Source organism: Topomyia yanbarensis, chromosome 3 (assembly GCF_030247195.1).
Source record: "Topomyia yanbarensis strain Yona2022 chromosome 3, ASM3024719v1, whole genome shotgun sequence".
Taxonomy (NCBI): domain Eukaryota; kingdom Metazoa; phylum Arthropoda; class Insecta; order Diptera; family Culicidae; genus Topomyia; species Topomyia yanbarensis.
The window spans coordinates 109477701-109502711 of NC_080672.1; the positions used below are offsets into that span (position 1 = coordinate 109477701).

General features: G+C 43.4%; 1 protein-coding gene across 1 annotated transcript; it reads left to right on the forward strand.

Annotated features, from left to right (window-relative positions):
* Window positions 1–19828: 19828 nt before the first annotated feature.
* LOC131687136 (uncharacterized) lies at window positions 19829–21472 on the forward strand. The gene is made up of 2 exons (XM_058971185.1): window positions 19829–20270; window positions 20991–21472. Exons 1-2 carry the CDS (start codon window positions 19829–19831, stop codon window positions 21470–21472), a joined length of 924 nt encoding a protein of 307 aa, XP_058827168.1.
* Window positions 21473–25011: the final 3539 nt, after the last annotated feature.

Consider the following 25011-nt stretch of genomic DNA (forward strand, 5'->3'; position numbering starts at 1 on the left):
GCAGGCTACATAAAATGTCATTATACTTACATTGATCGGTTGGTTTCTAGCTATCTCTTGGGATAATGATACTTTCCAGGATTCTGATCGAAGTTTTCTTAGCATCCCAATGAAATCTATTTCAGAATTTCGATTGAATATTTATCCGTATTTCTCCGGTTTTTCTCTGAATTTTGGTGCAGGATTCTAGAGAAAAGCTTCTTAAATGTCTGATGGAATCCTTCTCAAGATAGAATTCCGCTGAAGATTATGATTTATTCCAGATACTGATAGAATCATGGACCTATTATCATTGAAATCCGGTGTAAATATCCTGCTCTGAGTTCCAGTGGATTTTGACACAATATTGCTCTTCTCCAATTATCCCCTACATCAGCTGATTCCTGCTCAGAATTCCAAAGGCATCTTTAACCCCCTCATGCCCTTCTTGTTGATAAACAACCACGTTTCAAAATGCTTATAACTTTCGGGTTACACAACGAAAAGTAAGGCTAATAAGCGACTAAGATCTTTCATTTGAGCACCAAAAGTTATAAATATTATCAGTAGAACAGAAGTTATGACAATCAATCTGATTGGGTTCCGATGAAGCAGTGCTGCCAGGGATAGTTTCTGTTAATGGTGAAAATGAAATTTTGGAATATTTTCTTAGCCTGGCAACATTATTGAAAACTGCTAAAATTTTCCAATTTAGATTTCTCTCAATTACCTTTTCATGCAATTGGACTAGATCGGAAGGTAAATATTAAGCAACTTCTAGCACTGCAAAAGAAGCACTTATCTTTATTAAACCAGGTTTTTCGTGTTTCTTGACGCCAACAGTTCTAAGGAAAAATAGTTTTGTGAACCTATACGCGGTAGAAAAAAGTTGGTTAAGAAATGGTTAACGAGATTCTGAAAAGAGACCAGGCCGTCACTGGAGGTGATTTCAATTCTTGGGTAGCTCAGGCAAAGATGGATAGGCTATTGTCGCCAGCAGTAATTCTCGCTGCAGTGGCCGGGAACCCATCATCTACGTAACCTGGCAGTCCTTCGCTAGTGGCAATTATGAGTGGGAGAGTTTGCAAAGACTACACGCGTTGTTATTATCTGACAATCCGGTACGACATTGGTCAACTAAATGATGCTACAAGGACAAGGACAAGGATCTGTGGGGGCGCAACACGCACTCTTCTAACTAGAATGAAGATTAAAAGACATGTTAGCTATGATATGTAACACCACCACGTAAATTAAACTGGAGCCAAGAAACAGACGACCCCCAGTTTACTTACTAGCTTTATTTTTTCTAGTATTCGAGTAATCGAATCATTTATCTTGGAAAATCGAAGCCCCGGGTAATCGAGTTTGACCTGCGTTGCAAAAGCCACACCTTATTAAAAAGTTTATCTTGGAACTCTTACACAAATGATTATAAACAACTGATACACCGTTAACTCGTTACCAATATGAATAATAAATGAAAACCAACTGAAAATACACATCACACCCTGAAAATCTGAAAAATCGACTAGGGCCAAAATAGGTATATTTACATTTACCATAATAGGAAAATTTAACCTGACCATTTTTTTCCATTTTCTCCACGAATGAAGTTTAAATTCATAAAATAACGCAAAAAAAGTTTGATTCGATTATCCGGGGTGAGATTTTTTTGAAATCCCCGGATAATCGAGTCCGACCTGTAATTAGGGCTGTGACCGAATATTTCATCTGTGTTAACATTTAGCAGTATACTTTCTTTGGCAAAGTTATAGTGCTTACTTTGACCTACTGTTGAATTGGTTTATCTTGAAATTTACCAAAACAAATATTTTGAATTAAATTTTAATCTTCTTGAGATAACACCTATCTGAAGAAGATTTGTCCAGAAAGTCAAGAACTTCTGGGTGGTTGAAATAATAACTATGAATTTTCACACCAGGCGGCATTAGTGCGAATGCAAATGTTCAACTAATGTTGAAATCATTCTTTATCTCAATAATGAGTAAATAATCTGGGTTCTGACTTCAGTAAAGTTGATCGAGAAATCAAAGACTACCAGATGGATGGTGATAGATTAGTTTGAGATACTCTCACAAAAAGTCGCTAGTGAGCGCACCAGCTAACGGCACATTATGATACATCTCAAAAGTCTAAGAACTTAGAAAGGCGGTGTTTTGGCAAAGTTCTAGAGAAGGCAAAGGGCTACGCGATTATGGACAAATCGAATTGAAATAGATTCGCTAGGTGGCGCACAGCGGTAAAAAGTGTGAAAAAACCGCGAGTTTATTCAATAGCGTGAGCTCTCCTTATTTAAAAAATTCTGGGAAATCGATCGCATGTATTTAAAATAACCACAAAGTACGCTATCATGCTTGTTTTGCTCTAATTCTAGTGTTTATTTTTATTACTGGTTATATAGCTTGGAAGATAACTTATTGTGGGCTACTACACCCAAAACGTACCCGGTAAGATTCGCTTACATTAATGCAATAAATACGAGCGAAAATTGCTAGCGTTCTGGTAATGTGCGAAAATTGCAAGAAGCTTTCTTGCATGCAATGCAAGAAACAGAAAATGCGAATTTTGCCTATGTATTAGCGATGTATGTGTATTGGTGACCAATATGCGTTAGAAAAAAAGACTGTTGGCATTGAAAAATGAACTCCGCACAAATAGATCGCTAAGCAATTCTTCATCCACCCAACCATACTATCGGATAGTAATAAGTGGATAAAAGTCATATATAAAATATTGGATGATTTCACGATTAATGAAAAAAGTAAAACACGCAGCCAGATTTGAACTCACGTCCTCGCGCATCATAGCGCTAACTATAAGCACTGATATGTCCTTACACATGAGAACAGCACGCTAAAACTCGTACAATCGTCACATCCGCAATTTGATGCTGTCTCGTGTGTAATGAATAAACCACAAAACTGCGTTTGATGATGTTGGTGAGGAATGAATAAAAAGTAGACAGAAAATAAAAACTCGCCGTGCGTTGCTATACCAACCAGCATAGGCACGTGAATGTGGTGGTAATCCTTTGACAGTGTGTTGAAGAAACGTATGTACGTATAGAGAGAGATGAAGTGATTTTATATGCTTGCAACAATTGCAAGCGGCTTTAACTGCAAAATTGCAAGCGATGCTAACATTATTTGCAAGTGATTGTCGCTTGCAATTATTGCAAGAGATTTTTGTTTTGGGTGTATAGTTAGTGTTTCTTGTGCAAAACACTCCAAACATTATATAGAAGTTATAGAAGATTTTAAAAGAAACGTACAGAAACCCTCAAACTTTGAAGATTTTTTCAGATGCCTGAACCAAACGACTCAGTTCAACAAATTGGGTCAATGTTTGTTATCGAGAAGGAGTCAACAAAAGACACCGCTGCATAGTGGTCGGAAACCCCAAAAACACGAACATAATTCACTAAAGGCCAAGCCATCGACTATATTCACAGGGTATCTTTGGACAAATTGTTTGTAAAAATATTCCCCGCAACCTGATAAAATATTCCCCACAACCTGATTAACTTTTTATGCTGACGAGGTAGAAAGTTGGTGTCTTCGAAAAAGTTTTAGAAATGCTCGTAATGAAGAATGTAACTTGTAGGACTTATAGTTATCGATTTATAAAGCGTTTTTTTCCACTGTGACTTTTCATGCACACCATGTTCCAAATAAATGTGGAGGCATTAAAAACACATAATATTGTTGAAGATTGTAAGTAAAAATACTCATTCGTTTCAAAGTTATTGAAGATATTAACATTTTTTACCAGCAATTACAAAATTTTACAAAAAAGAACCGAAATTTTTTTTTCGTTGATTTTAATATGGAAAAAGTAAAAAAAAACATTACAAAGTGAGCTTATGGACCATGGTCGTATGGTGACAGGGAAGGGGCTCCACTTTTCGGAGAGTAAGTCCATCCGAGCATCTGTTCCCCATGTTAAGCGCGGCTCAAAACAGCGTCTGTTCTTCATGTTAGGGGCAGCTGATGTATCGTCCACGTGTCAGCGTGGGACTCTAAACAGAGCTAACACGATGGTCCTCCGGCGAGACAGGGGGTTAGGGAAGTCTCAACAAGCCGCCCTGGAAAACTAACCGTTACGATCAATGCAGAAGAAAATACGAATCGGAACAATTGGCAAAGACCTACGCAACGAAATAAGGACTACGATTGGAAACTCGGAACATGGAACTGCAGGTCACTCTGCTTTCCAGCTTTCGACAGGATAATCGAACTCCAACCACGCAACTTTGAAGTCGTAGCACTGCAGGAACTTTGCTTGACAGGACAAAAGGTATGGAAAAGCGGGCATCGGGCGGCAACTTTCTACCAGAGCTGTGTCACCACCAACAAGCTGGGAACCGGCTTTGTAGTACTGAGTAGGATGCGTAAACGCGTGATTGGATGGACTCCGATCAACGCAAGGATGTGTAAGTTGAGGATCAAAGGCCGTTTCTTCAACTACAGCATCATAAACGTACACTGCCTACACGATGGAAGACCCGACGACGAAAAGGAAGCGTTCTACGCGAAGCTGGAGGAGATGTACGACGGCTGTTCACAACGGGACGTGAAAATCGTCATCGGTGATATGAGCGCTCAGGTAAGACGGGAGGTAAGGTTTAGACCGGTAATCGGGCCAAAAAGCTTGCACACCGTATCGAATGATAACGACCAACGATGCGTGAACTTCGCAGCCTCAAGTGGCATGGTAGTCCGAAGTACCTTCTTACCCCGCAAAGATATCCACAAAGCTAGGAGATCACCAAGGAGCTAGGAGATCACCTAGGAGCTAGGAGATCACCTGATCAACGCATAGGATACCGGTCCCTGATCTCCAAGATGTCAAGGAGGAAGACGGCCGGCTGAAAAACAACAAAGCTGCCGGTGTAGATCAACTACCCAGCGAGCTATTAAAATACTGTGGTGACACACTGGCTAGAGCGCTGCACTGGGTAGTCGCCAAAATTTGGGAGGAGGAGATTCTTCCGGAGGAGTGGATGGATGGTGTCTTTTGCCCAATCTACAAAAAGGGTGACAAGTTGGATTGTTGCAACAACCGCGCGATCACACTACTTAGCACCGCCTACAAGGTCTTTTCCCAAATTATTTGCCGCCGATTGTCACTATTTGCAAGGGAGTTCGTGGGGCACTATCAAGGGGATTCATGGGTTCCCGCGCCACCACGGACCAAATATTCGCGATTCGGCAGGTTCGGCAGAAGTGTCGCGAATACAACGTGCCCACACATCATTTGTTCATCGATTTCAAATCGGCGTATGACACAATCGATTGAGACCAGGTATGGTAGTTAATGCACGAGTACGGGTTTTCGGATAAGCTAACACGATTAGTCAAAGCGACGATGGATCGAGTGATGTGCGTTGTTCGAGTATCAGGAACACTCTCGAATCCCTTTGAATCTCAAAGAGGGTTACGGAAAGGTGATGGTTTATCATGCCTGCTGTTCAACGTTGCGGTAGAAGGTTCACCCTGTGAATGTATTCGAAGGTTTGGCCTCTACTGAATTAAGTTCACGTTTTTGGCATTTCCGACCACTGTGCTCTGCCTGCTGGCTCGTGGTGGATTCGGATTGGTTTGTAGTAGTTCGAGCCAACCGAGTAACCTAAATCTCTTGTATCTCGCAATCCGCATCTATCCAGGGCAACCGTTATGTACTGCTTTAGTAGGGATTGTGTTCTTGCTTATTTTATTTTGTGTTAATCGTCATGTTTTTATCCATAGCTACTTTTCCTTACTTGCTGTCCATCCTTCGCGATATATCTGACCTGCTCAGGTCTGCTGCAAATATCGTCACCTGTTGCGACATGAACCGATCCGGAGGTGTCGACTATAAGGATTTACGTCTCTGTACAACCACCAGGCTTCTTATCCATCTTGGTGCTAGTCGTTCCTATTTATCTGCCAGCTGGTGCTGAGAACTTCTCAGCAGCGGTATTTCACTCTATACCGATGCCCATTTCCGCGATCCATTTCGCTGCCACTCCAACGGAATAATCATCGGCGGTAAAATTTCTCTAGATAGCGATATCCCGATTTTCTCCAATTTCGCGTTTTTCCTCCTTAGCTGCCGTTGCTAGCCCGCTGACCGACATTTGCTGTCTACTCACTACTGTTGCTAATATCGAAGCTTGTCGAAACGTGAACTGATCCTTTAGAGAAACCGTCCAACTTGACATACATCCCTTTCCAACCACCCTCGCAAAGTTTTGTCCTTGTTTTTTTTCATTGACTTGCTTCTAGAGTGACCAAACTCAAATGACATTTCATGTGTCAAAACGGCTTGCAGTATATTGTTTTTTCCTGAACAGGAAGTTAATAAATTTTTAAAAGTAATTCAAAACCCTCATGGAGGGGTTTGAACCCCCAACCCCCCTTGCGCACGGGCCAGCCAGGGGACATCAAGAACCGTTATAGGTAGCCGATGCGGTCGAAGCTTGTTTCATTGAGTGACCTAGACTCGCAAATCCAAGCAATTTTGCATATATTCTAATATGTATCACATCATTTGTCCATCGTGGTGGTTCCTGTTTGTATGGAAATTTGCTGTCCGACCGCACTCTTCAACCCGTAACTCCGGAACCAAAAATGCGATTAATTTAATTGAAGAGTTGGACCTTTCATTTGAGACTAAGTTAGTGCAAAGCGGTCCAGCCCTCTCTGAGAAACGGAGGTGACATTTTTTGCCACACACATACATACACACTGACATGTTCCGATCTCGCCGAATTGAGTCAAAAGGAATATGAGACTCGGCGCTCCGGGCATCCGTTAGATTCGATGTTTAGAGCAATTGCATAACCTTTCTGTAGAAGACAGGCAAATATAAAAAATATATGTATTATTGATTATCCGTTTGATCTCGTGTACGAAACTGTCTATTACGTGCGGAAACCTTCCTTCGCGGCCGGGAAACATTTGTCTTATCGCCTACTGCATCATGGTAGCCATTAATTCTCTCATTTCTTTCACGTTAAGCTCATGATCGTTAAAGCAGCCTCAGTGCCCACGAGTAGAAGTACTTCCATGCTTCTTCGCGCAGAAGAATCAGGCCTTTTTGAAACAACAAAACGTTTAGTTGAATCTAAACGAGGCGAAATGGACGTTTTTCGAAAGCATGTATTTGTTTCAGTTCAACAAATACTTCTGTTTAAATTTTAAATAGAAACATTGTTGAATCAAAATAAAATTTGTTAGATCTAACTGATCCCTTTGTTAAAAATCAACAGAATCTTTGTTTAATTTCAACTAAATTTGAGTTGTTCTCTCCTTTGGTTAATACAAAGGATTTGTTTTTGTTTCTTTGAACTTGTTTGTTCGGTTAAACTTATCATGATTTTGTTGTTTCAAACGATATATTTGTTAAATCAAACTCTCAAACTCTGAATCTTGTTTGTCACTATATTAAACGGAAAAATTGTTGTTTAAAACCAAAATTTGTTTATTTTTACAAAATTTTTTCTGCGTGTTGCACTGAGGTAACCGATGTTGCTTACAGTTGATTTTGGGGTGCTGGATGCTCAACTGGGGTGCTGGTATTGAAAATGCTGCTCTTGATTGTTTTGTCGTAGAAGAGTTGGCAGTCGGTTGAGATGCATTCTCCTCTGCATCTTTAAAGCACGGTTGTCTATGGTGTGTTGTCTGATTACTGTACTTGTGCGTAGGAGTTTGTCCCTCATGGGTGCATAACCTAGGTCGTTTAATGGTAGTTCCATTAGTTCTGAGTTTTATAGTCAAATAGGAGGGAATCCTGACTGTAAGAATGGCGTTAGGAATAGCCTGAAGAAGTTACATTTCTCCGTATTGCGGTACGCATTTTGCAATTGGAATGGATGGGTGGGATGAAATAGGCCACAGTTACCCTAGTTTGTTTTATTAAAATAACTTAAATCAACCAATTGTTTAAATTGATAAACCTTTAGCATGCCGTAAGTTTCACAATAACACGTTCGCTACAAAGGCAGGAAGTTTCGCCAGTATGTGTTACATCATCCAGCATCATCCTGAATTTTACATGTGCCGATCTCATTAAGCTCTTTTATTACGAAATTAAAAGGGATCAATTGGATTTACGACGCTCGGCTCGAAACATTCGCATTCTGCCAGCGTGCGTTCCGCACTCAACGGGTTTCATCGTTCATGGGGATAAAGGAAAATATTTAACATTTTCGAATTCGGCTCTCGGTGCTATTCTGGTTGGCTGGTGGCCCAGTGGAATGAAGGGTTTCAGCTTCGCAAATCCCGACCATCCGAGAAGCGGCAGTAAAAAGGCAGATGTGACGTCGTAGGCTTACTTTCATGCCCCCTTGTTTTGGTAAATATCCGTAGCGTGGCATCACGTACGTCACACCCCTCGAGGATAGTGTCTCGCTGCGAAAAAAGTGTTCTTTTTTCTGCTGCTCTGCTCTATCCTGTGTCTGATAACAGTCAAAATTTGATTGTATATAAATGCACCCCGATTTATCGGTCTGGGCGCAACAAAGAAAAATAAAAACCAGTTGTAAAAACCGTAAGCATGCGTTTAACGCGGCAATTTGCCCTTCCAAAAGATGGTTCCCCGAGGGATTCCAGCCTTCCAGATCGATTAAGCCCACTTGCCAAAGGGCGATAGATCAAAAGCGTTCGCTGAAGTTCACGCAGTACCACAGATAAACAGATTTAACCCTTCCACAGCATCATCGCGTGTAGTCGGAAAGCTGAATACGTCACATTTTATTTTTGGCTGGCTAAAATTTTGGCGGAGAAGGTTTAGTTGAAAATAATACGGCACTAGTTGAGCTTGAAATCGAGAAATAAGTTTACAGCAACTCAAAGCGAGGATGTCATAAGAAACTCGAACAATGAGACAATCAAAAGTTAATTTAGTTTAGTTATAGTTGAACCAGTAATGTAAGAGATGCAAATATAATCAATAAATAACAAAAGCATGCAAAATAATCGTGGCGACAATGAATGCTTTTTCACGTTTTCCACAAGTAACAGGGGTGAAAAGTAACATGTATAAAAAGCCAAGGCTTCTACTTTGACAAAATAGGTTCGATTTGCTGTATAATCAAAACGTGAACGATAGAATTCATTAGTGTTTCAAGCTTGATTCGACTACATAGACACAAAATGTCTTGATTCGACTACATAGGCAATTTTGCCGATTTTTTAAATCAGAGAACGTTATTTGTATTTTTATGCATAAGCCAGGATATATTTTTTGACCTCTTTAAGCTGAATAATGATATAAGAGTAAGGATCAAAATTTACAGCGAATTAAATGAAAGCAACTTCTTCTTATTCAAGTAGCACGTTACTTTGAACGATTATGTTCTAGGTATAAACAAATTCTGGTGGTAATGGCATCATATTTTTTTACAGTTTACATGACATTTTTGATTCCCGGCATGTGTCACTTAAAGAAATTTCGAAAATTGTTCTAATTGTTAGGTCTGTTTCTCTGTGCTACTACCAATATAATGTGCGGTTACAAATCGAATCGTAAAGAAACAAATCAAGGATAGATATAAACATGCCGCTATAGAGTACGAGGGGAACTAGGGTTGAATACACAAAAATTAGATAAATAAAGGATTGAATCCGGATAAATCATCAATTACACCTGGGGCGTACACAGAAGGGCAAATTAAAGTTGACACCTCAAGGGAAACATCATATAGTGGTGAAGCGTCGGAATCGATGTGTGCGCAATCAGTAACTGCGAATAGCATTTGTACTATTTGGAATGCTATTTATCTGTTACATGCATCTTACTTTCTTTGAAGTTTGTTGTATATTCCCGAGTTCTAACCATTAAATCACTGTACACGTTTTTAAATATCTATTTCAATTCCCCCCGCAGTAAACGATTGTAGCCCAACAGCACTGGAAAAAGAACTTCCAACTATCAGCAGTTGTTGATCAAGGATAAAAGTCCGCATTCCATTCATTTAACTTTCCAAACGGCACCGGCAGTCCCGATTGCATTAAAACGACATAACTTATTCAATGCTCTCCAGGCATTGATAGACGTTTGCTGCACTGTGCAAACTGCATCCACATCCACTTGCCGGACAACGATGGACAAGCGACGCTCGCTGACTTTCCAATGAACTCAATTAGTTAAATCGAATCCCATGATATTATTCAAACTTTTGTGGCTCTTGAATGCATCAAAGGCCACTCCATAAATTAACCTCCCATACCGTCCCCCCCCCCCATCTCACCGTACCGGTTCGTTAGTTAGTTCTGGTCCTCTGGAAATGTTCTTTCCTTGCCGGCGATATGCGATGAGCGAAGAAACGTGATTGATAAAACAGAACGAAACGAGTGGACTTTAATTTATTTGCTCTTGTGCAACTTACATTTCGTCAAGTTCAGGCGTACTCGACAAGATGGACACTCTAGTTCCCAGCTCCTTGCTCCGGACTGGACCTTGGAGGCTTCATGTCCGTTCGTTCTAGGCGTGGTAGGTAAGTACGTGCTGCTTCTTGCTTGACTTCGGGGCCAACTAAATATAAGAACACCGAAAGATCACGATAATGGCCAGATTGATATTCAGCTGAGAGAAAATTTGCATTACATTTGGTTTAAACCTTGTTAGTTGGTCTGTGTCTTTTTTTTATCAGACCGACATACGCTGACCGAACCAGTCAATGACGTCGGTTATAGCACTTGGTCCTATCTCGAAGTGAATGGTAGAACACTAGAGACTTCAGTATGGTAGTGCCGCACCATGGCACAGATCAGGAATCGTACGGTATGGTTCAAAAAATTCGGGATATCGTTTTCAGCGATTTCAATTCCGCCCAACCCAGGTATATGTTGGGGCAAACTACGCCACTGCGCAATAGGTAACTACGATCGTCTCCAGCCTGCACATTTTACCCACATGTCACTGTCAGATCAGTTGTTACTTCATGCACGGCTTATACTACGTTCACACTACGAGTTAAAACATGTTTTACCGCTATCTTGATGACATTTTTCTTGTTGCTAATTATTATAACGTGTTTTAACTCTGTAGTGTAAACGTAGTATTACATATATATGTAAACCGTGATTTACTTTTCCTTACACGTCAGCTAGAACACTTGTCAGTGAGGAAACACTTTGTCAGCAAGAAGCTATTGTTCGTGAGAATTAATTAAATAAATTTATTGGATTAATAATTTGAGGGAAACTAATGTAAGTAATTCGGAATCGTTTATATTAAAATTATATTAAAATACGAAAACTTACAGCTTTGAAGCTACATTCAACAAATCTAACTTCGCTCTCAAGATTCCGAAACGATCCCAACAAAATCTTCAAAAATTATTCAACGGATTTAGTGGTGGTTCCCTTGATCAGGCGTTCAAAATGCCGGAATCAAGCCGATTCGATTGTGCAACATGTCACCTGTCGAACAACATTGACGACATGGTTGAATGCGAAGGATGTTGCAATTGGTTCCATTACGAATGTGTAGGGTTTGACGATGGCCAGAAGCAGGAGCATTGGAAATGCTCTACGTACATGACCAAGAACACTCAGGAGAACCAGAATATTCCGCTTTCACCAACTACGCTACCGAATCCAACCGATTTGGAACCCACTGGTGTTGATCCACGTGCAGCTCAAACGAAACTTAACCTGAATCGTCTGGAGGAAGAATGAGCATTGATGCAAAAGGAAATTGAATTGAATCAGTACACCCAACTGGAGCAGCAAACATTACAACTCGAAAAGGATGCGAGTAGGGCTAAGTACAACATTCTGCGAGCACATTGGAGCGGGTTTATAACCGGTGGTGAAGTACGGGTAAACGGCGTTGGACAAGTAGGAGAGGGGGCAGAGATGAGTGATCAGGTTGCTGCTAGATCGAGCCAGGAAATTGGTACATCTACAGTCAAAGCAACGGTCCAACACACTAACATGCCACCACCTACGTCTCAGGCAGTCTTGGACGCTATATCGCACTGACCCTTACCGCCACAGGGTACAGAAGTTTCATCACTACAACCTGCGGGGAGAGCTAATCCGTTCTTGCAATCAATGAACCACCAAAACCAGCTTGCGATATGTTCTTCGACACATCCTCTCATTCACCCCAGCTATGCAGAATCAGTCATGGCAGGCAGTGTACCGGCAACGAGTGGATATATATTTTTTACAATGGAGAATACATTTACGTACTAGCCCAGTACAAGTGCTATTAGTAGATGCTACCACACGGGGTGTACTAGGGGTGTGTCGGGCTCGAATGGTGACGCTGCCATTAATACCGACTAAATTCTAATGGGCTCCGCCATCGTTCCCCCCAGGGACTACCTCTCGGTATTGCTTCTGGGGGGGATGGCTGTACTTGATGTACTCATTCACTCTCGCTCACGCGTTCATACGTCCTGTATGAGGCTTACTTGGGTGCTCTCTTTATCGCACCTTGATTCACTCTCTAACAATCGACATGAGGCTGACTTGTGTGCTCACCTTTTTCATTCCTTGCTAGGCTTACTTTTGTGCTCGCCTCTACCATACCATACCATAGCTACAATAGAACACACCATTGATCTTGGCAATCGCAACACTTTCGGCGGAGGTGTGTATTACCTCCTGAACCGGGAACCGTCCCGTTGTACAAATTGCCACCATCCCAGGCCCGTCCGACACCCAATTGCCGTTGCCGGTAGGGATGTTGTACGGATCTGATAGGAGGGCGACATCTGTCCTCGACTCCGAGACCGACTGCCACAACAGCTGCTGGACTGCTGCACAATGGTTAAGATTTAGCTGTGTGAGGATCACGGCCTCTTCTTATTTACCAAGGGACACGAAAGTCCGCCCACAGCATGATTACGGGTTTGCTTCTTGGCGGTGCAGATAAGGCATTTATGCGCCTTAGTGCAGCCCCGCTTTTTATGCCTCTCCTCGCCGCAGCGACGATATTGTTTCTTCTGGCTGTACCCTTACATTCGTAAGATTTACGGCCGGACTCAAGGCACCGATAGCACCTATCCACTGAAGGCGGCTGGGGTATGCTGATTGGGCATACTGACCAGCCGATCTTCTGTTTACCTATCACAGTAACCTTTTTGACATCTGCCTTCAGTAGCCTGAGGTAGGCTACTTGGGTGCCGGAGGGTCTCCCTCTCAAGCGCACAGAGGCCCGCTCGATTGTTACGTCGCATTGCTCCTTGACGGCTGCGACGACATTGTCTGCGGTCGTGAACTCGTCCAGATGCTTACACTGGAGAGTAATTTCCGCCCCTAACGACCTCACCTGGGCGCCTTCACCCAGGACCTCTTGGGCCAAGGCCTTGTAGACAGCACTGGATTGTGCGCCTCGCCAAAAGCATTTCGCCTGTATTGGTGCGTCTCACGCTGCGCACGTATTGCCTGAGGGCCGAGAGGCTGTCGGCCGCCCGCATTGACTTTAGGACGTCGGCATATTTGTCCTTGGCGGTTTTTAATCACAAGGCCTCGCCTCTGTCCTTGGCCTTCTTCGCGGGCCGCGGTGCATCCGGTGTTGGTGTCGGCTTCTTCTTGGTGACCAGCGTCCAGAGGTTTACGCCCCCTGCCCCGGTTGCGCCGAGTTGTTGGTACCTTCTCCCTGGCTGGCGGGGTCATTTTCGCCCTGGTTTACCTCGACCAAACGGCGTTTGGCCGTGACGGTTACATGCCGTATGGTGTTGGTTTTTGCACCCTCGCCTGGTGACTTCCTAGGGCGCATCGCGTTCGACGCCGTCTTGCGCTTGCCCTTGCCCTTACCCTTCGAGGGGAACGCAGCAGCCGCTTCGAGCGACTTGGCTGCTCCATAGAAAGGGAAGAGGAAGGCCCCTGTCTGGGTACCTATGTCGGCCTTCTCCCTTCCCTCCCTCTTGGAGGCCACTCTCTGGGTTCCTCTGTCGGACTTTTCTCCACACTCCACCCTCTTGGCGTAAGCCTGCTGTTCATGTCTTGGAACACGAACAGCCTTCCGGAGCACCAGCAGGCTCTGTTTCAGCTCCTTGCTGATATTTTGCTTCGCGTTAGTGAACTCGATTATTGCATCGAGCTGCTCCACCACTTTACGCATCGCGGATAGTGGCCCGTCCAGCGCATTGGTAGGGCTATTTTCTACCCCTGCTGGGGGGTCACTGGTGCTGTCGGATACAGCCCTCGTCGCTCCTCTACTCTCCCCACTGGGGGGAGACCTCATCAAACCACCTTTTGCAACGGGGCTCGGCACCTCCGTTTTTTGGTTTTGATTATTTTTCACGTTGCTCATTGATCCCACGAGTCGCGCGAGAAATAAATGTCCGCCACGCCAGAGCTCCGCATTAACGTGGTAAGGGACGCTTACTGTGGGGGTTGCCCAGGTACCCCACAGGCTCCGTTAACGATCGAGCATCTTTGTCACCCCCTCGATCACTCATCCCTCGGCACGGGTCGCTTCACACCTTGGACTTGGGGTTATGACCTATTTTGCTTTACGTGGTGACCGCGGCCCAGATCATCACAACCATCCTCCTTTACCAGGACTTTGGACCTGTAGCTCTGGTTCTCAACAGTTCCAAGTACGTAGGTTATTACAAACATGCTACTATTGAGATCCGTCATTCGCTGGCGGAGTGGATATGCAAAGACAAATACGGCACTCAGCTTTGATCACCCAGTAGCAACGGCAGGGCAACATGGACAAGGATACATTTACAATTACTCACTTGATTTCGGGCCAGCTATTGGCATAGGGCTGCCAGAATCATCAACCCCGATAACTGCAGCTTCACTGATAAATCCAGTGGCAGGCATCACCCACATTACCCAATCGATGCCACCTATTATTAGTTCGAATAGGCAGCAAGGTGGACGTTATCATCCTAATCAGGTAACAACCCACACAATACTCGTCCCAGTACACGGGAGTATACAATCCCTATCTGCATATAAATGCTCCCGTATCTCAAACTTCCTTCCCCTTCCCGAGTAGTGGTTATGCGTATCCCTAACCGCAATTAGCTTAACCTGCGATCGTGAATGCTAGTGAAGTGGGGGGTCCTACAGCTCGTCAGTTGGCAGCGAGACATTTGATGCCGAAAGATTTGCCTACGTTTAGCGGACAACCTGAGGAATGGTCTTTGTTTTTAAATGCGTATACAACATCAACGGAAGCATGTGGTTACAGTGAAGTGGAGAATCTTGGCCGCCTTCAGAGGTGCCTTAAAAATACTGCATTGGAAGCAGTGCGAAGTCGTTTGTTACTACCGTCGTCAGTTCCCTATGTGATGCAGACTTTGAATGTATTGTACGGTCGCCCTGAACAAATTATATATGCACGGTTAGCCAAGGTGCGCGAGGTACCTTCACCGAAGCAAGACAATTTGAGGATGCTGGTCCATTTTGGGTTGGCTGTACAGAGCTTTTGTGATCATTTGGAAGCGACAGGACGGATTGCTCATCTGTCAAATCCGGTACTACTTCATTAACTGGTCGACAAGTTGCCCGCACACTTGAAATTGGATTGGGCGGTTTTCAAGCGGCAGTACCAGGCAGTAGATTTGCGGTTGTTCGGGAGCTACATTAGGAACCTAGTTTCAGCAGCAGCAGACGTGACTCTTTCCTTGGAGCCACAGGCATCACGTCCCAGTAAGCCAGAAAGATCAAAAAGGTTTCTCAACGCACATTCTACGATGCCACCGGGTAACAGAGAAGCAGTAACAACTGAACCAGAGCAACCAAAAGCTCCGGAGCGGATGACATCATGTTTGGTCTGCAACAAGTTGGACCATAAAGTGAAGGAATGCAAGACTTTTAAGCGAATGAGTTGTGATGATCGATGGAAAGCAGGACATGCTCTCCACTTGTGCCGAGTTTGTCTTGGAAGGCATGGCAGAAGACCATGTAGGTCACAAGCTCGGTGTGAGGTGGCAGGGTTCCAGGTGCGACATCATCCACCCCTTTACGGGACACCAGCTAGGACAAACCCGGTTCACCAAGTTCCCAGTCCTTCGGGACAAAGACAACAAGCATCGGAAGGGGTAATATCACACCACCACATGAAAGGTATAATGCTTTTCCGTATTCTCCTGGTAAATTTTCATTACCAAGGAAGATCAATACACACTCACGTCTTTATCGACGAGGGGTCGTCGGCTACGCTCGTGGAGAAGAGAATTGCAGATGAACTGAAATCTGAGGGCGTCAAACGGTCGTTATGTCTCTCTTGGACTGGGAACGTCACCCTAGTGGAAACAGATTCCCAACAAATCACACTTGAGATATCCGGCGACGAAAACAGATCGCGGTACAAGATCGATGACATCAGGACAGTCCGTTCTTTGGCGCTTCCGCAGCAAACGCTACGATATGGCGAACTGGCTCGTCGGTAGGAACACCTACGCAATCTACCGGTCAAGAGTTTCGAAGGCATGACTCCTGATATACTCATTGGAGTAAAGTTCGCACACCTGACTGCAACGACGTTAATCCGAGAAGGTCGACAAGGAGAACCCATCGCCGCGAAGAGCCGTTTAGGATGGGCTGTCTACAGTCCTACGGTAGGCAGAGGAAAGCCTTCAAGTTTCAACTTGCATATCTGCGAGTGTTCAGCGGACAACGAACTGCACGAGTTGGTCAAACAGTATATCACTGTGGAAAGTGTTTGCTTGTCAGTCGACCGTGGCCCGCACTCAGAAGAAGACAAACGGGCAAAAAGTATTCTGGAACAGACAATAAAGCGACAGTAAAGTGAGGTTTCGAAACCGGATTATTATGACATTATGACCATGTCGAATTTCCAGATAGTTACAGCATGGCAGTTCGTAGATTGGAGTGCTTTGAGAGGCGCTTGAAGACGAATTCGAGTATTGGTGAAAACGTACGACGTCAACTGGTGGAATACCAAAAAAAATGTATCCGAAGCGACGGAAGAAGAACTACGAACAGCTGATTTGCGGAAGGTGTTGTACTTGCCGCTTGGAGTAGTACATAACCCGAAGAAACCTGCAAAAGTGCGCCTGGCTGGGATGCTGCTGCCAAAGTGAATGGTGTTTCACTTAATACGATGCTGCTTAAGGGGCCGGATCTAACTGCTTCACTTCCAACTGTTCTCGGCGGGTTCCGCGAACGGAAGGTCGCACCGAGAGACGATATACGCGAAATGTTCCATCAAATCAAAATAAGGAAGGAAGATAGAGACTCCCAACGGCGAAACAATCCGGAACAGCAGCCGCGGGTGTTTATTATGGACGTCGCCACGTTCGGGTCATTATGTTCACCGTGGTCCGCCCAGTTCATCAAAAACCTCAACGCCGATGAATACGCTCAGCACTTTCCACGGACGGCCGACGCTATCCAACGTCGGCATTATGTGGACGACTATCTCGATAGCTTTGACACCGAGGACGAGGCGATTAAGGTCGCCAAGGAATTCGCATTTATACCACCAAGGGGCGGCTTCACAATAAACAGTTGGTTGTCCAATTCAACGGAAGTCCTTCGACGGGTCGGGGAACCGGATACCCCGTTACAGAAGCTCATCAACTGGGATAAAGGCAGCTGCGTTGAACGAGCGCAAGTGTTTCGTAATTTCGCGCGGTGATTGCCGGAGAAATTCATATCGCGTTGGTTGCTGTGAAGGCGAAAGTGGCCCCACTAAAATCTCTCTCCGTACCAAAGTTGGAACTCCAGGCTGCGTTGATAGGAGCAAGGCTGATGAAAACGATCGGAGAGACTCATTCATTAACAATTTCTCGCAGATTCATTTGGTCAGATTCAAAAACGGTGCTAGCGTGGATCCTTTCCGACCACCGTTGTTACTGGCAGTTCGTGGCTTGCAGATAGGGTTCGTCGCGGTGCGGATGTGGGCGGTAAATGGATAGTCCGCACCGCAACCGCAAAAAAATAATAAAACCGCACCGCTTACCGCAACCGCACTGCATTTACCGCACCGCACCGCGCGGTAATGCGGTAAATGCGGTAAAAATCTGTATTTTTCAAAAGTGTGTTGAAAAAATATTAATTTATTTGTATAACTATATATAATTTCCTATTTACACGAACATTAACTTTGACGGACTCCTCAGAATGAAAAATTTATTAAAAAATGTCTACTTTGCAAGTTTTATTAATAAAATGCCGTACATCTTGAGATAAATATTTTCGAAACAAGGTAAACATTAGCATAGCACTGAAGTCCTATGAAATGTAGCTGTATTTCATCATTATACATACAAAAACGTTTTTCAGCTGCAATTAATAGGAAAACTTTTAATTAATATCAGATCAGGTATCCATCCCATCTCAACCGGTACAGAGTTGTTGAAGGACATTTGAAAAACTGCAAAATATGTATGATCTACAGCATACAGCAGAAACGTTTATACAAATAGGGGATTTAAGGAACAAAATACGTTAAAACACTTACTTCGTATTTTTCAAGAAATGGATGTATTCTTATTAAAATACTAAGATTGCACCCTTAAAATTGTATGAGTTGTAATTTTCTAATAGCTAGTTCGAAAGATCTACCTTTTTATGTAGTTTTTCTAATATTTTTCCATAATGCTAATGCAAAAACTTCAATTGAAGTTGGTAGAGGTCAAAATTGTCCTGTGCAAAATTTGGTATCTGGGCTAACTTTGACACTTGCCGCAATATGAAAAGAGGCTTTGAGAAACACAAAAAAATCGAAATACCCTTACTTACTTCGAAAGCTTTAATTTCAAAAAGTTACAAAATACTCCTAACTGAAAAATATTAGTTGTTAAATTGGTAGAAAATATTCTCAGTTGGACGAACAATGGACGTATGCGAAAAAAAGTTATGTAGAAGGAGTCTTAAAAACGAACTGCAGGAAAATTCATTGCGAATTTACACAGAAACCAACAGAGATAGAAATACGATGTTGAAGAACGAATAATAAAGTTATCAGCCTAATTTGGACCCCTGCTTATTTTGGACGCTCTTCAAACATTTGTCTCCCTTACTGCTGATTCCTCCAAATTCGTTTGTTTTGATGATGATACTTTCATTCTTTGGGTTGTTTTTAAGTCTTAAGACTTTTTTAAGTTCATCTTTAAGTTCTCCAAAATAATCAAAATTTACAGTTGAGAAAACGCCATCGTACACGATTCATAATTTCACGATTGCCAAGAGGAATGGGAGAAATGAGGCTTTTTTAAATTGAATTTGACAGTACAATTCAATTGTTTTTCAATGATTGGATTGTGCATTTTATATATTTGAAAAGGTTCGCTTGTAATTTTTTCAAAATGTTCAAAATATGTCGTAAATATAATGGTGCCAAATTAAAAATGTACGTAACGATGGGTTGAATATAGATTATATTCGGATTTCTTTTCAAATCATTGTAAAGTCCATGGAAATTAGAGCAATTAAATGTTTATTATGTTTCCCTATTGTAAGGTAATAATTTGCGTCGTTCTTAAATGCTAAAAGTCAAAGTTTTAATTCACTTTTTGATGCAGACTTTATCAATTATTTTTTTAAGTGCGGTTGCGGTAATACCGCGCGGTAAAAGCTCATTTCCCGCACCGCATCCGCGAGAAAAAGTGTCTCACCGCACCGCAGTTTTTGCGGTGCGGGTGCGGTAAATACCGCGCGGTTGCGGTAATTACCGCAACCGCGACGAACCCTACTTGCAGAGTAGGCGAAATTCTCTCCATAACAAACCCAAATGAGTGGCGCTGGATTCCAACTAAGTTCAACGTAGCGGATTTAGCGACGAAATGAGGAAAAGGGCCAGAGCTTTTCGTGAGAAGTTGCTGGTTACTGGACCGGAAGTCCTGAAACGCACAACCAGTCAATGGCCACAAATGGACCCTGAGATGCTCACTATGGTTGAGAAGCTGCGACCATGCTTCGTACACCGGACACAGCTGTCTGATGATTTCATAGAGTGGACACACTTCTCGAAACGGGAGCGTCTCCATCGATTGATAGCGCGTGTATGCCGTTTCGCTGTCAGCTGCCGAAAGACAAACGGGCTGTTGAGAGAAGTCGATCGTCTCACAAACCAGGAGTTAGCAGCTGCTGAAAACGTGCTCTGGCGTGCTGTCCAATCGACTATCTATTTAGATGAAATTGTGCTACTGAAAAAACACCAGGAAAACAAGTTTCAGGGTAATGTCAAGAAAACACTGGACAGTTTCAGTCCACTTTACAATGTGTCTCCGTTTCTGGATGAACACGGGGTGATCAGGATGGAGGGTCGAATTGGAGAAGCTGTTTTCGTCTCGTATGATGCCAAGAATCCAATCATCCTGCCAAGAGACCACCGTATTACTTTTCTTATAGCGGACTGGTATCATCGAACCTACCTACATGCGAACAACAACACCTTAGTGAATGAGATGAAACAGCGATTCAGAATCCCACACCTACGGGCTCTCGTTCATAAAGCAGGCAAACTATGCAGTGCATGCTATGCTGAGTGAAAAATGTGAAGCCGCTGCAACCCAAGATGGCACCTCTAGACTAAGGCAAAGGCTAGACTAAGTCCGTTCACCTGTTCTTTCTCCTACGTTGGTATGGACTATTTCGGACCAATGGCCGTCAAAGTAGGCCGATATTTAGCGAAACGTTGGATGGCACTGTTTACGTCCTTGTCAGTTCGCGCCGTTCACCTGGAAATAGTGCATTCGTTGTCAACGGAGTTCTGCAAGATGGCTATTCGACGCTACATTGTACGCCGTGGATCACCGCTTGAAATATATAGCGACAATGGTACATATTTCCAAGGCGCTCACCGAGAGCTTCAAGAGCAGATGAAGTCCGTCAACCAATCGCTAGCTGAAATATTCACCAATGTCAACACTAAATGGGTGTTCAACCCGCCATCTGCCCCGCATATGGGGGGCTCGTGGGAGCGACTTGTCCGTTCAGTGAAGACAGCCTTTGCAACCATTAGCACCTGTAAAAACCCGAGCGACTTTGCTACCATAATAACTGAGGCAGAATGAGTAGTCAATTCACGTCCTTTGACTTTCATCTCCTTAGAAGCAGACGATCAAGAAGCACTAACTCCGAACCATTTCCTGCTGCTGAATTCAAATGGAGTGGTTCAAATGCAGCAAGATCTTATCGAACCGAAAGAAGCATCGAGGACTAATTGGAAGCTTGCTAGATACATGGTTGGTCAATTTTGGCGGCGTTGGGTGAAGGAATACTTTCCCACTATCGCTAGGCGTACAAAGTGGTTCGAGAACACTAAGGCACCAGAACCAGGTGACTTAGTGATTATCGTCGACGAGGCCGTTCGAAACGGGTGGACCCGCGGACGAATTCTATCGATCATCCGAGGCAGGGACGATCATGTGCGCCAAGCCATGGTGAAGACTGCTGCAAGAGTACTACGACGGCCAGTTACTAAGTTTGCTATTTTGGAGGTTCGCAAAGACGATAACACCGGTCCATCAGCTTGGAAGGACCAGTATTACGGGTCGGGGTATGTTGGGGCAAACTACGCCACTGCGCAATAGGTAACAACGATTGTCTACAGCCTGCACATTTTACCCACCATGGCACTGTCAGATCAGTTGCTACTTCCTGTTCCTTACACGTCAATTAGAACACTTGTCAGTGAGGAAACACTTTGTCAGCAAGAAGCCATTGTTCGTGAGAATTAATTAAATAAACTTATTGGATTAATAATTTGAAGGAAACTAACTAACCCTCTGCATGATACTGTATCTTGACGTGGTCCGAGGGCTTTTCCACCAAAGCAATATTACAGTGATGATATCATATAGAAACTTGGGATACGATTATTTTATTTTTAGTTAAGTTACATTTTGATCAAATTTAGTTCTTAACTTGGCGACCTTTATTACCCACTTATGCCATGGTCGAAATAATGTACAATGTGGGTTTGGGGCCAAGTACTCTCTGGAGGCACCTTGGGCTTAGCGACGAGCCCCGACTTGGGACTCTCCTAAATTTGGACTGTACCATGTCAGGGCTACCGATCTTTGACAGCTCTACGCGATAACTCATGCACACCTTCGCCCGCGATCCCCAAAGCACGATAGTACCTCGTTGATAAAATGATCGCGATAGCATTCACAAATTTGCAAACGCTAACCCACAGGCGCCCGTGTTCGCGCGGCCACGGGTCGATCAAGTCCGGAAGTCTGCTCCATGGCCGCACGACTACAGAACCGAAACTATACTCGCGGACGCCATCACACGCGACATACATAGGCCCACGCGATCGAATACGCTACCATACAAATGTCTGAGTCCCTCGTCATGAATTGGCAGGGGCGAACATGTAAATGCGATCGTCCACCAATACATCCAAAATCTCGAATACGCGAAAGTGATATGGAAGAACGCACTCTCTTTTAGCATCTGAGCCATGCTGCGAAAATTAAGTATCAAATTCACGGCCCGCGCGCGATCATCTAAGAACACATGCGAATATGCGAATGGAAACACGGTTATAAAATCGAATTTATACATGCGAAGTTACATGCACGCTGACACACGCGACATACAAACGCCCACGCGATCGAACACGTAAACGGACAAACGCTCGAGCCCCTCGTGATGATGCACGCGATCGTGACGTCACTGTGTTTGCACATGTCTATACCGAACAACAAATGTCATTTAGAATCACGACCCGCTGCAATTGATCTCGTCTGCAATTGTAGCGAGTGATTCTGACGGGTAACTCTTCCGACACCCTAGCTCTGCAGCTCCAGTAGAGCAACTCTCGAAAAAACATCCACGCACTCTTACGCAATTAGTGAGCATCCACGCCAACTCAGGCATGTATGCACCCCTGGACTCAAACGCTAAAACTTACACATTCCACGCACAAACCACCACAGTAGGACTCACAATTAAACATATACATACAAAATCACACGTAATAATTGCAGGTATTCGTCTGGCAACCGGGTGAAGTACATTTCAATGACGGCCTTGGATCTGCGTTGCCTGTGTTCAAGGCACCATAGCTTCGTCCGTCAGGTCAAGGATGTATGAAACCCGCTAGCCACCACCCACGGCCCTAGCTGCCCATAAAGGGATAAACAAAAAATTAAAGGAAACTAATGTAAGTAATTCGGATGCGTTTATAAGAAAATTATATTAAAATATAAAAATTTACAGCTTTGAAGCTACAGTCAACAAATCTGACTTCGATCTCAGGATTCCGAAACAATCCCAACTGTATACGTTAAATTGTTTGTCAATTGTTCCTCATAAAATGCGGCTAACACAATTCCCCAGGCACATATAAATTAGAAAAGTATTTCATCATATGACCAACAATCACAATTAAAGATAATTTTTCACATTAACGGAACCCGGCGACAAAAGCAGCACGCGAGAGAGAGAGATAGACCACGTGCGGGAGGAATAAGCTACGCGAAAGGAACTGTGGGAGCCACGTGGTAAATTTGAAAATGATACTATCCTCGAACCTATCGGGGACGGTATGATTCGTCCATCTTTTCGCTACACAACGTGTATGAGCCAATTCAGAAATGAATTTTTCCGTATGGCTTCAGGAATCAATTTAATCACCATTTCAGTGTCTGCTGCGCTCAATCGAGTAATATTTCGTATCTCAACTTTTGTGCGCTCCAGTGTACTTGCCGCACGCTCCTTTAGATTGGATATATCCTCTGGGACGAATTTTCCCTCGCCAACACTGTCTTCTACGAGCATCATCATGACTGATGGAATTCGTTTAAAATATGCTTCATATGCCCTCGGTTCGTACGTTTATCACCTTGTCTGCTAAACAAATTTCTTTAAGCTGTTTTTTGTCGTCGTCTCTACCAGATCAGCAGTTGGTTGCTGTCGGGACCGCAGAAACCATCGCCACCCTCCCACCCTCTCGAACATGGTCGAGTAGAAAATCAAAAGTCACGAATTTATCCTGTGTCAAAGGTAAGTCAGCCCCGATGTAGTCCAAGGCTGAGAGCGATTGAATTGTGGGGGGATGGTTCCCGCCGGAACGGTTCAGGTAAGGCAAGTTGGGAAATATTGCTCCTTTGCCTGTAACCTGTCAGATCAGCCGTTGCTAGATTTGCATTTCTGGGAGATGTTTGGGGCTGACAGTTGACAGATCCTGCTTATCTTGGGCGTGTGCATGTGTTTGAGGGTTAGTTGAGTAAGAAGAGTGATGGCTTGTACATTTCGTTGGCAATTTGTTTGTTTTTTTGGGTTGATCCGGATGAACGTGTCACCACAGAAGGCTTCAATCAATTCGATTCAGGCGTTCATTTTTTCGTGTATTACAACTTAATTCAGGTAACCGAAAAGTTGTTTTGTTCGAGAATTACAAGTGCTTTGTATCGTCATTCATTAAACTAATTTACCTTCTCTTATTCATTATTATTTTTTGTCACTAAACAATTTTGAGGTACTACAAATCTCGTTTGATGGAATTTTCGTTCTTTTGAAAACAGGCACAGAGCTACACTGTATATGTGAAATGTACAAAACTTGATTGCACGATTATCTTGAGTCATCATATGGTCAAGGCTTCTGTCTATCACGTTACATTTTTACGCATATTTCATAAGATAAGTCAGCAAAAACGATAAAATCAGATTCTATCCCAACTGCACATTATTAAGGTCACTAAACCGTACATTTTTTCTACAGAAAGCTATTTTCTATCATGAACGATTTTCGTGTTATTGTCATTTTAATACGTCTGTCACGTTACACAATTTTCGCAGTGAGTTTGGAGTTTGTCCGACTAAATTGAAAAACTCTGTTCCGTTGGCCCCCAAATCTGCATGAACACAGTTTTAAGTTGAAGCTTGGAAAACAAGGAAGAGTTTTAAATATAGTTTTCCTGAAGAAAAACTTTGTTTTCGAGTTTATGGAGTATTCTCAATGATCTGTCACGTTACAGTTCTATATTTTTATTACAGCAAGCATATCGAGACAGTCGTGCACAAATCATCCTTGATCTGGGAACTGAGTATTAACGGGAAATTTTATGTTTATTTAGAAGAACATATTGGTTTTGATGAACAAACGTGAATAACTT

Coding starts and splice junctions, on each gene's coding strand:
- LOC131687136 (XM_058971185.1), top strand. CDS start 19,829: ATGGTTGAGAAGCTGCGACCATGCTTCGTACACCGGACACAGCTGTCT. Junction 20,271..20,990: donor CATCCTGCCAAGAGACCACC/GTATTACTTTTC, acceptor TCATCTCCTTAG/AAGCAGACGATCAAGAAGCA.